The 12,179-nt window shown below is 39.6% G+C and overlaps 2 protein-coding genes across 6 annotated transcripts in view; one reads left to right on the top strand and one right to left on the bottom strand.

The window, feature by feature from the left end:
• Positions 1-4,739, top strand: part of RCBTB2 (RCC1 and BTB domain containing protein 2) — a 34,749-nt gene extending 30,010 nt beyond the window's left edge. For all 4 annotated transcript variants that reach the window (XM_065651312.1, XM_065651305.1, XM_065651298.1 and 1 more), the window contains one exon: positions 1,007-4,739. In XM_065651312.1, the coding sequence (XP_065507384.1) occupies positions 1,007-1,147 (141 nt within the window). In that variant the 3' untranslated portion in view covers positions 1,148-4,739. The remainder of the gene's footprint in view (positions 1-1,006) is intronic.
• Positions 4,740-6,004: 1,265 nt separating this feature from the next.
• The window catches only part of RB1 (RB transcriptional corepressor 1), an 87,559-nt gene continuing 81,384 nt past the window's right edge, over positions 6,005-12,179 (bottom strand). For both annotated transcript variants that reach the window (XM_065656708.1, XM_065656699.1), the window contains exons 22-27: positions 11,195-11,308; positions 10,941-11,107; positions 10,209-10,239; positions 9,727-9,869; positions 9,224-9,273; positions 6,005-8,008 (exon numbers count right to left, since the gene is read on the bottom strand). In XM_065656708.1, coding sequence (XP_065512780.1) covers positions 7,935-8,008; positions 9,224-9,273; positions 9,727-9,869; positions 10,209-10,239; positions 10,941-11,107; positions 11,195-11,308 — 579 coding nt within the window. In that variant the 3' untranslated portion in view covers positions 6,005-7,934. The remainder of the gene's footprint in view (positions 8,009-9,223; positions 9,274-9,726; positions 9,870-10,208; positions 10,240-10,940; positions 11,108-11,194; positions 11,309-12,179) is intronic.

The raw sequence follows: 12,179 nt of genomic DNA, 5'->3' as shown, positions 1-12,179 counted from the left end.
GAATTTTTTTTATTTCTTCTGCATTATTTTTTCTTCTTCTCTTGTCGTTCTTTTTCTTGCTTTCCCAGCTCTTTTTCGTGAGAGATACAATGTACTTTTGTGCATTGTTCCCACCTTATTTCTTTTTCAATGATACTTTATGCTGTTTGGCCTCTGTTAGAGCTTTAGTTACATCTTGACAGGGGCAAGAGACTTGAAACATTCAACCTAAGGAAAAGGTTTCAAAGGGAAATGCACAGGTATTCTGCAAAATTTCTTTCTACTATTAAGCCCTGCTTGCTGTGTTTGTGTAGTTAACACAGAATAAAACCAGCATGGATTAAGAGACCTCTTTTTGCTGTAACTCTTGAAGAGTTTATTAATAGATTGTGGATCATGCTGGCCATTTAGCCCTATTACAGCAACACCAGGACAATTTCTGGTATCCAAGAAATCCAGTTCCTAAATAGGGACGCACAATTCCCAGGCTGACCACGAAAGACACATGTATCCTCACATCCAGTTTGTGTTCAGTGAGCATCATCGAATGTCACATCATGTTTTGCTTTTATTTTCAGCAAGACTGGGATATCTGCTGTTTTTCACAGGACCGCTACTGAATTCAGGGCAGGGAGGAAAAGACAGGAGTTACTGATGCTCTAGGAGTTGTATGTGGGGAAAGTTGATGGGTTTACTTATTAATGACTTTACTAAGGAGCTCAGTAAATGTGATGGAATTCTAGAGTTGATGTGGGTGGCTGCTCCTGTTTTCTCAGAGGGGTTTTACTGAATAGTTTGTATGAACGAATGTCATCCTGTCATTCGTGATCTGATCAAACTGATCAGAAAAGGGATTCATAATCAAAGAATCACAGAATGGTTGGGGTTAGACGGGACCTCTGGAGATCATCTAGTGTGAACAACCTGGTATATTCTCTGCTGATTAAATGAATGACAGATTTGAAACATATTATTATTATTTTGCCTTCAGTCATTCATATTACAAATTACCTCGATTTGTTCCTAGGACTTGGAAGAATTTTGCTTCAGATTTTGCATAAATCATTTAACTGTTGTTACACAAACTCAAGGCTTTGCAGAAATGGACCACGACCTCCTGAAAAACTTCATTAGCAAAGCAAGCAGAGTGGGAGCATTCCGAAATTGAGGTCTGACTACCGCCAAGCTGACGAACACGTCCTCTTCCCTCCTGGAAATACTTTTCCTTTGGAGAACTTGTCCATGGTCAGAATGTGTAAAGGTTTGGAAAAGAAAGACGCGGTGTCCATCAGCTTAGGAAATGTGTAAAAGTCTGCTAATATATAGGTTTTGTAAAGATGGCCACAGCGTAAGTGTATGGTGAGAGTTCATTGCCAACAGTCAGAATTTAACAACAAAAATCTAATGCAGTAACTAACCTTTCCCATTTCAATTTGAGCAAACTAAACTATCATTATCTTCTCTGTCTTTTTTTTTTTTCTTTTTTTAAAAACAATCTGCATTTGGATTATTTAGATTTTAGGGGACAGTGACCCGTTTGCTGCTGACTTTCACAGTATACTTTTTTCACCAAACTAAGTTAATAGGCCATAGTGGGCTCCTTTGTGCCTGATTTATCATCCAGTGAAATGCAAACTTGTTTTTCTGAACATAGGGTAAAGGAATGTGAATTCTTTAGGATGAGAGGCTTTCTGATTGGTGTTTATTTGGAGTGTAAATACATAAGCCATGAAGAGCTTCAGCTGGATATTACAGATTTGGATTCCTGGCACTTATGTCCATTGTTCTAGAGAGAATGAAAAAAACCCAACCTTTCCATTACACCCTGCATGTTCCCTGGCACCTCAACAGGCCAGGAAGCATTTGCAGTATTTGCTGGGATATGAATTACTGTGCTGTGTGTTCTGGTCCTCAGAAAACCATCTGGCTGCGTGTTACCAAGAAAAAGAAACGCAAACAAAAAAAATCTTAAGGAAAGGGAAGTTCTGCTTGAGGTTTGTTTATTCCCGTCTATCTATCCCCTGGGAGATCATGTTAAGAAAAACGGAGGAAGAGATAGTATTGAAGTGATGAAATGGGTCTTACAATTAAATCATAAGAGTGAAACTCATGTTATTTTCCACATGGCAATAAGGGCATCACTGACCATTAAGGGGACCGGATGGCAAAGGCAGATGCTTAATTTCAAACTGACTAAAGTGAGTTAGGATGGAACCCCAGCCGGCGTTGCACAGAGGGAGGTTTGCCCCATTGCAGAAGATGCCGAGCTCATGAAGCATGAACTTGAATTTTATAATTAACCCTGAAGAATCATTTCTCTTAAAATTTTGAGTGGGTGAAGTGACTTCAAGTGCCTTTTGTAGGATTTTACAAATGGAGAAGGCAAGAAGCTGGATGGCCAGGCTCAGTACACTAATGTATGTGACCTTCCTTCAGATCCTCGCTCTGCCACAGAATCCCTCGATGACTTTTTCTAATCCTCAAGTGTGGTTTCTAAGAACCTAATTCCTTTAAATGATCGCAGCCTCATTTCCTCACTTCTGAAGTAGAAAGAGCTGTTCTTTGTTATATTGGAGGATCATTTCTCAAACAATCCTGTTCTTGGAGGAGGAGAAGCACTTCCTCAGAGGAGGAGATGAGCAGCAGTGAGCAGGGCCTCTTCACATCAGTCCCTGCGGGTGTGAGTGGAAGGGTGAGGCACGCAGACAGTAGAATCGACTTAGGAAGAAGGCCATAAGCAAATTATTTTGGAAAATGCTGTGGTTAAAAAAAATACTTGCGTTTGAGGCATTTGCTTCAGACTCTCACTAGCAATGCATCGGATCATCGACTGCTAACAAGCGTGTTCCGCCGCCCCCTCAGTGGTCAGTACAACTTCCTCCAGCAGCACAAGTCCACACTTCAGCAGCTGTGTCAGTATTTTGTATTCAAACAGAACTGGTCAAAAACTTTCCAGTACATAATGCAGTTTCATCCAAACCACAACTTCCCTGGGTGGGGGGAGAGACAGCGGTTTTGGTAACTTTGTGTTGAAAAGGACTTGACTCAGGCACACAGACAGAGGTTAAAGCAGACAGTAAAACAATATCAATGTTGGGCACAACTCTTCTGCAAACCTTGTAAGATTCAGCCCAGTGCTAACCATGCCAAAGCACAGACACAAGGCAAGCCTATCTAAGCCAGAGCTGGGTAATGCCAGATGTTTTGGTGAAGCCAGGGATGGCTGGAGTGAAGTCTCTGCCCCTTTGCGTCCTGGGCTCAAGACCTGCCAACATTTTCTCGGCCGTAGCAGCGCACAGAAGGAGGGCGTAACGCCACAGCCCAGCCTTTGGGGAGCAGCTTCTACTGGATCTTGCCAGTACATTCACAGCACTGGAACCAGCTGCACACCCACCTGTGCCACCCACAAGGGCCTTTCAGTCACTCCAACCTTCCCAAGAAATGCACTGTAATAGGTCTCTCTACATGTTCCCATCGTTTTACCTAAAGAACAAAACCAAAACTATAAACCTGAAATGGTTTTTAACTCAACATCCGATCACAATCCCTGCTCAAGGACCAGCCTGGCTCCCTGCAGACATCGCTCCGCTAAGCTGGCGCAAGTTCATAATGCAGAAGTTCAACAGCTACTGTAGGCAAAATAGCAGGCTTGCTTAGCAGGGTATTTTTGGCATAATATAACCAGTAGTGCCATTTTTTTTTCCCGTTTATTTCCTTTCTGCTCATAATTTCCAACTTACTGTACACACTAAAGCCTAGTTGCAATTTCAGAGCAATTGCTAAAGCCTGTAATTTTAAGGGAAAGCATCTCTGGACTGAACGAGGATGATTCTAAAGATCCAACATGTGAGTGTTGGCTTTTATTCATGCAATATGTTATCAGCTGACCTGGATGCAATAGCATCACATTCATACAGACATTTATTTATTTAATTTTTTAAACTTTCATTTGCATGCACTTTCCTTGGCACTTAAAGGTCGATGTTTAAAAAAACCATACTGGCTTAGGTGGTTAAATGTGGATGTTTGTATATAAATCTGCGCTTAAAACCAAATCATGGGACGTTTTAGAAGAAATTAGGGATGCATTTTACCATTGTGAGATAGTGTGTAGCAAACCTGGATTTGTGCATCTTGCAGGTTAAATACTTAAGTATTTAAGTATGTAAGTGTTGTTCTGTTTTAGGACACCGAGGACAAAATGGTATTTGTTAACAAGTGAAAATAAGCTCAAGTGTAAACTCTATCTGGGTTTAAATAGAGGGATGTTCCCCTTTACAGAAGGGGACCGAGGTGGGTAACTTTCTGAATCAAATGGAATTTGAAAGAAAAAGAAATGGCAGGGAGAGGGTCATTAAATATTTTCTTGAGTCACAGAAGCTAAGAGCCAGCATTGGCACTAGTGCCCACCTCTAGAGGTTTGTTACAATGCCTGATAACCATGTAAACTGTTTTTATATGATCTGAACAATGTCCATGGGCTTTCCTTGTAAAGCAAAGCATTTAATTACCCCATAGAGACAAGACTCATCGGCTACTGCCTAACAAAGTAGAAAGTTTACAGCCTGAACATAATTTTATGTTTCAATTTCTTGTTTCTTTGTAAACTTACCTGGTTTTAATAGGCCATTAATAAAAATGCCATAATATTTAAGAAGTATGAGCTGGATTTTTTCCTTTTCATTGGGAGTGAAGAAAGTCTGACACTTCTAAACTGAGTTGACTATGTAGTTAGTAGTGTGGAAAAAAAAGAAATAAAAGAGATAGTATTTCAGAGAGATATTTTAAAGACTATTTGTGTTCTTCAGGAAACACCTGCCACCAGATAAATCATTTGTAAGCAGAATAAAAACTGAGTTTGCAAAAAAAGAGCTGGAGAAATTGCATAAGTATATTTCCACCTTTCAAAGAAATTAACACCTCAGTGACAATTAATAAAACTGTCCCCAGAACACCAATAATTGTTTCCAAAGTAATGTACATTATGACCAGCTTATTTGTTACATTTTAGAATATTTCAGCTTGTACTTTGCACCGGTATAAGACAGCCATAATCTCCAGCTGTTTCACATTCGACACAGGGATCTTCCTGCAGCCACTCCTGTACCTGAGAACACACACCTTACACATTTCCTCCATCTGCCCCAGTACCTGTGAGGAACTCGCTATTTACTACAGCCTCCCTGCACTAGCACTGCAAGCCAAATGCAAGGAGGAAGAAATGAAGCTCCTGTAACATGCAGGAACAAACAGGGGACAGCAGGAAGAGATTTGGGTATAAAGCTCTGAATAAAGAGGCTGGGAGTCAGCTTGTCTGTCTCAAGGTGGCCACACCAGCCAAGCCAACTGATTAAATTCTCCTTAGCGCCAGTGGGGAGAAACAGGCCTTTCCAAGACACAATTCCCCTGACCACACTGCACACATGGAGCTTACACAGAGACAGGTTTTCCCCACAAATGTCTTTCTCCCCAGTGATTAGAGCTTGATCAGCAGTACAAGCCTCACTGGTAGGCACCCAAAATCCCCTGTCACATTTTCTGTCTAACTCTTCTGCTCTGAATCCTGATTTCCTCCTTACACAGGAGCCTGGACATTCTGGGCTGTTTCCTGAAGTTCTGACAGCAAAAGAATGGATTATGAAAAGAGGGGGGCTGAAATGATGGGAACTCTTCTCAACTTGGACACCAACTTCTCTGCAGGACCACACGCCTCTGCAAGGGCCATGACCCAGAGCAGGGTATGGACCTGCCTCTGCCAGAAGCGTTTCCAATGGTGACCCTCCAACTAAAGCTCTCCTGAGAACCACATTCCCAGAACCTCCTATGGAAACTCCTGAAAGCAAGCACAAGCCAAACAGCACAAACATTTGGACCTGTGCACCAAGAGGGAATTGCTGGAGATGGAGTGACCTCTGCTTGCACCAGCTGCAGGAATGTGATACAGGAGGACATCGTTACCATATGAAGCCACCTGCTCATCTAATCAAAGAAAATTACCAACTATAAATCTTTTAAAAGCTATTTTATTTGCCTTGAAAGGAGAGAAACTGATTAGTTGTATAAAATATTATCATACATTTGATGTAAAAGCCTTCAGTTTGTTTGAACAAAAAAATACATTGTCACAGTAAAGAAATAATAAATCTGTTCAGGTACTGGACTCTGTAACACCACCCTCTAGCTAAAGGATCATGGAAGAACCTCAACTGCTGTGACAGCGCTTACAGTCGATGTACCCCAACATTAACATATATTCTGTCTGTAAAACTGCAGAAAGTGAGAAAATAAACACCAGGTAGTCTTAACACTTCTGTACATTTTTCAGGAAGCAAGCTGAAGCCACACTGAGACTAAAAAATACCTCAGTTTGATTTTAAAATTGAGAAGTGTGCTGCTCATAGAATTTTTAGTAGCGCTAGGATTAGCTTCTGCTCAACACAAGAACTGATGGTTAAAATGTACTACTGTGAGCATTCTAGGATCAGCTAAACAATTTCTAAATAAGCTACCCAGAGAAGATGTTGGTTTAAGACTTTTCTGTAATGGATAGCATGCATTTCTACTTATCACTGTTTTAATTTAAGTAGCTGCAAAAGCTAAATTTCATAAAAATGGGTAATTTTAAAGCAAGACTTTATTTATTTCTTCTTCAATCCACTGGAAGTAAAACATGTGCTTTCCTTAACTGGCTGTTTTGAAAACACTTTGCCATTGCAAGAAAAATTCCAGTAGCTTGAATCAACTTACAAACACGTAAGACGAAAAAACTCTTGGGTTGATTTGGGTTTGGTTTTTTTTAATATTTATTTTGTATTTTATTTTATTGTTAGATGCAACAGTTCACAAGTTGCCTGTTAAACTCTGCCCTTTCAGTAAAACAAGGCAGACTGATTTTCCCAACATGGGCTCATGCAGTTTGGCCCCGGAACCCAACTGCAGACACGCAGCTTTCCGCTCCAGGGAACACATTTGGTGCCTCTTTCTCAAGCTCTCTGGCTTGGCTACAGTTAGTTGAAAATTTGAAGAAATCAAGAACATTCTACATCATTAGAATTTGGAAATCTTACACGTACCAGGTGAGGTTTAGGTCTAGGGTTATTTTTGTCTTCATGTGCGTGGTTTTTTTTGTTTGGTTTTGTGGGGTTTTGTGTGTGTTTTTCTTTTAAATAATTGATATTTTCCAAGAAAAAGTGCACATCAAATACTCTGCCTATGGGAAGAAGCTTCAGCTTCTGGGAAGATTCTTTGTGGGATTCTGGCAGAAACCTGTCTGAGGTTCGTACTCCATGAAACCCAAACTGATGGACAGTAACTGCCCTCGGAAATTACACCGGGGAGAGCGCTGGGGAAGGAAAACTACAAAACGCCAAGTACTGCTTTCAGTAGTACGGCTACAAAACGAGTTCACTTTGAATTCAAGTTCTACTTCTTATGGGAGGCCCTGACACTGTGAGGTCTGTGACTGCTGTGCAGTTTAAGTTAATGGGAATTTGATGCGCTAATTATATACACAGAGAAATCTTTGCAGTATCTGGCCCCTCATTTTCAAAATTTGCAAGTAACAAAAATCTAAAAGTGAAACCTAAGAAACAAAATTAGTGCATTTCAAATCATTCTAGCTAACATTTTGTCTTCAGACAGAAACCTTCAATCCAAGTAGACTGAATTGGCTTAAATCAGTAATGTTGCAATAGGAAACTAAAACACCTTCCAAGTCTGTTTTTAAAATCCTCAAAAAAATATATAAATTAAATTCAGTGGCTTACATTGTATACAAGCTACACCATAAGGCAAAGTTACATGAAAAACTTTTTAAAAAATTTTAAAAGTCCAAATGCTGTCAACTAGCAGCTTGGAATAAAAAGCAACTAAAAAAGCAACTCAATTAATGAAGGCTGTAAAACAGAAACAATTTAAGAGGGCCTGCAGTGCAGCCTCTGGTCCTGAGAAGAATCTCACTTTTCTTCACTGGCTGAGGTATCATTTCCATCATTCAGCTTCTGCTTTTGCATTCTTGTTCGAGTAGATGCTTAAAAAAAAAGAATGAAATTAAATATTTTCTTCAGAATTACTTTGGACGTGATTATTTCTTGTAAAAATTGGTAATGACACAAGGAATTGAATTACACCAGTCTAAATAAAATCCCACATTTTAAAAGCAATTCTGCGCTGCTTCAGCAATTCCTGCTCAACCTCACGCATCTTAAATTCCTTCCACCCATTCACTGAAGTTCTCCTGGTTTCTGTACATCGTCTGTGTTCATCCTCGAGGCGGGTGGATGGACATCAGGTGTGGATCTCACCCTGTTGCCGGGCAGATGCCGAGGGCCAAGCAGCCCCACCAGCCCACGGGGGAAACACCTTTTCCCCCCAGGGACACACAAAAACCACTGGACGTGAAGCGGAACATCCCTTCTTAACCTCTGCCACAAGCAAACACTGGAACTTTCCCCCTACCTTAAAATAAACGAGAGGTGCCTGGGTCCCTGCTCATACCTGGCTTGATGAACCAAGACTTGCTAGGTAAGAATTTTTAACAGGCAAATCCACTCAGCCACAGAGCTCAGATTCCAGCAGAGAGTGAGAGTTGCCTGGTCAGACCAAGCATGTTCCTTCTCAGGAGTGGAAAATACAAACTCCGATGTGGGGACTAAGACGTTTTGCTTTTCATGAGCTAGATTTCAATTTTATTTGAAAAACAGAAAAGCGATCCCATAAAATTTGAAAGAAATGCTGATCCACGGTAGAAGCGGCAGCAGTCTCAGGCATTTTAGTATAAAAGGCAACAATGCAACATGCAAAATTACATACGATTTTCCTGTGTCTATAATTTTCCTTTACTATATTATAATCAGCTAAAAAGGTGTTCTGGTCAACTAAATGCTGCTGCAATTACTACCGATTTCTACTTGCAAGCTCTCGGCTAAGAGTCTGTCACTGGAACAAATGAAAAAACCCTGGCAAGTATTTAATTCCACTTCAAGATTTCTAGTGTTTAAGAAGAATATGTGATGCTCATTTTCTTATTCAACATCTTCTATGCTGCTGTGCCATTTAGTATCCTCAAAAGTGGTTTTGAGAATTTCCATTTTATCATCTGCATTTTCAAGATTCAATAGAACAAGCATAAAAAACTAAGCAAGTTACCAAAATGACAGTGTTGAGCAATGGTTTTTATCTGAGTGGGCACAAGCTGTTTTATCCCAGGCATTTGCTGCTGTGCAGTTAATGAAAAAATACTCACTCATTTCTGCAAGTTTTTGTTGGAACTTGGATTCCTGGGGTAGGTGTTTGCTGCAGACAGAAAGCATATGATTAAGCAGAAGTTAAAATAATTTTTTTCCTCATAACCTAACTTTAAATCCAGCTTAGTTCATTTCAGTGCTATTGCCTTCTCAGTGCTATTGTCTTCTTACAAAGATGCAAACTTTTTTTGTTGTCCACACTAAACTCAAGAATTGCTTGATTTCTCATGTGTCTTAAAAACAAACACCAATTTTTTTTAAAGACTGACTAGAGACAACAGCACTCAGCAGTAACACTGAGATGCTGGATGTATGGACGCTGAATAAATTCTTGCTTCTGACATCAAAGCATCTAATTGAGAAGTATTATGGTACCACCTCTCATTTAGTATTTTGACTAAAGTTCACAAATTAACAGAAGTTGCGATGCCAGGAAAAGTCAGGACGGAAGGCCCTGATAACCAAATAGAAGATTACCAAAAAGCCCAGAACAATCTCTCACCTTCCATCTGCTTCGTCTTGCCCTTCTATATCAAAGCGCAGCCTCTTCAGCGGCTTAGGAGCAGCGCTTACTTCTGCGCTGCGTTTTAGCTGACCGTCACTGTTGCACACCATCTGGTTTATTTTTTGAAACTTTTCAGAAGTCTGAAATGAGAAGAAAATAGGGAAAGAATTACCTATAAATCCTGAAACTAAAACTTGCCAGACTATCCACTAAAAAATTAGGAGCTCTAAAACTCTGCAGTTTAAGAACTCTCTCTTCTGTCAAAGCAACTAAAAATGCAAAACATTTTAAAAGTGAGATCTGGATATTTGAAAGGAGTTAACAGAACACCCCTGTAATCTTTATGCTTACAGATTCCATAAAACACTATGTTAAACTAGAGAAACTCACTGGTAGCTCTACAGGTGTCCACAGGCAATCCCCGTTCTACCACAAGTTACATGCATTCAAGACCAGACATTAAAAATTTTAGAACTCACCCCAAATGATTCACCAATTGACACCAAAATTCTGCCAAAAGAAGAGAAGCGTTTAAGATTAAGCTGCATTTAACGACGACAGATGCATCCACTAATTTGCACAGTTTAGCATATGACATTCACAAAGTCTCTTCCTCTCCCTGCATTAACAGTGCAAACCCACACTGCGCTTTACTAATCTAAAATACACAATAATATTTTAACTTTTGTACACAGTGGGCCAGGTGCAATGGGACTCACTTGATCCTACTTTGAAAAACCCACTGGAGACTTGCACATTCGCTGTCATCCTCATCTGATAAGAATTAGTGACCAACAGTTTGAAATGTTCTGCTCAGTCAACTAAAACATTTTGTTCCACAAAAGTATTTTCTCTTTAAACAAGTCTACAAAGCTCATCTATGTTTTTCAGGAGTGCGATCCAGAGTCAAAGCCAACATTTAAGCAACTAGGTCAGAAAACCGCTTTTGAATGTGACCATTCTAAAAACAAACAAACAAAAAACACACCCCCAAAAAAACCAAACTCCTTGAGTACACTGACTCAACTGAAACAGAAAAGCGCTCAAAGATGAATAAAGACTCCAAATACAGGACACAAACTTTTAACCAGAAAAGAGATAATCACCACAGACTATTGACAAACCAGATTGTGCGCTTTTTCTAATTTGCTTCCACTGAAATCCCCAAAACACCTTTAATTTAGCCGAAGAAATGCTTGTCAACAGCCTACCTGGACCTTGGAGTCATCTTTGTGGGTGACTGAAACCCATCGGAGAATTTGTAGGGGCTCTTCAAGGGTGAGATGTAGATGTTGTTGCCAGCAGGGACACGACGAGGAGAGTTGGAAAACTGGTATGGGCTGCGAGGAATGTGTGGGATAGGTGACAGAGTGGGAGGCTATAAAAATAATAAAATAATCGCAAGGTTTTATTCTCTATATATTCCTGTTCTATTAAAAAATACTAAATAGAACTATCAGCTTACCCTGTTGGAGGCATACTGCAGAATGTTTGTCTTCAGCTTCTGCATAAACACTAAGTTGTAGAAGACTATAATGGAGTCGTACTGTTCTTCCCTGATAAGAACACGTTTGAAAGTCTACACAGGGTGAGAAAATCATACACAGTAAAAAAAAAAAAGGACAATTTTACATTTGACAAGTTCACAAAGCCATTCAAACAATCTCTATTAGATAAGAGCTAAGATGGCATAGGTGTTGTATAGAAGTCATTGTAACTACTATTTAGAAGGGTTCTAAATTGGTTTTTCGTTCCAAACATATATGAACATCAGTAGTGGCACCTAGTTAATTAACTGACACGGCCCCCTACTGCAAAAGCAGTTCATCAGTACTATAACAACATTTTCCAAATTTATGCTCCTATTTACTTTCACACATGCAATTGCCAAAAAAAAAAGCTTCACTACTGTGCAAGCCTTGCAAGGCTAAAAAAAACCATTACTGACCCGATATGGATAAAATAGTTCTTTAGTCTTGAAGACATAAGTCTGGAGTTTAGCCAAGATGCACAAATACACTATGAGAAATTCTGCTAATATAAGGATGCCTACAGGTCAGTAACTGTTAGTTTGATTTTCCGTTGATTTAATTATCATTCTGTGCAAAAATTTAAGTGCAGTAAGGCCCTTACAAAGAAAGCAACTTTTTAATCTTAGAACTAAGCCTGCAACTTTAATACATATGTACCTGTTTGATATATAACTGTATATCTGTCTGATATCTAACCATATTTCTATGAAAGCTTCTGAAGTTATCTGCTCATCCCCCTGAACACCCAGAGGAACTTGGGTAACTTTTAAAAAATCTCGGGTTGCTTTTGCAAATCCTAGGAGCAGTATATGTGAATCGTTCATAAAGTCTCCAAATATTATCACACCCATTATTTAGTATCTTTAAGTAAAAAGGCAGAATGATGTTTGCTTTCTGAGGAGAGTTACCGAAGTATTG

Source organism: Caloenas nicobarica, chromosome 1 (assembly GCF_036013445.1).
Source record: "Caloenas nicobarica isolate bCalNic1 chromosome 1, bCalNic1.hap1, whole genome shotgun sequence".
Lineage (NCBI taxonomy): Eukaryota > Metazoa > Chordata > Aves > Columbiformes > Columbidae > Caloenas > Caloenas nicobarica.
Note: the sequence above shows the minus strand (reverse complement) of the source record. Positions and strands in the feature narration are given on the sequence as shown.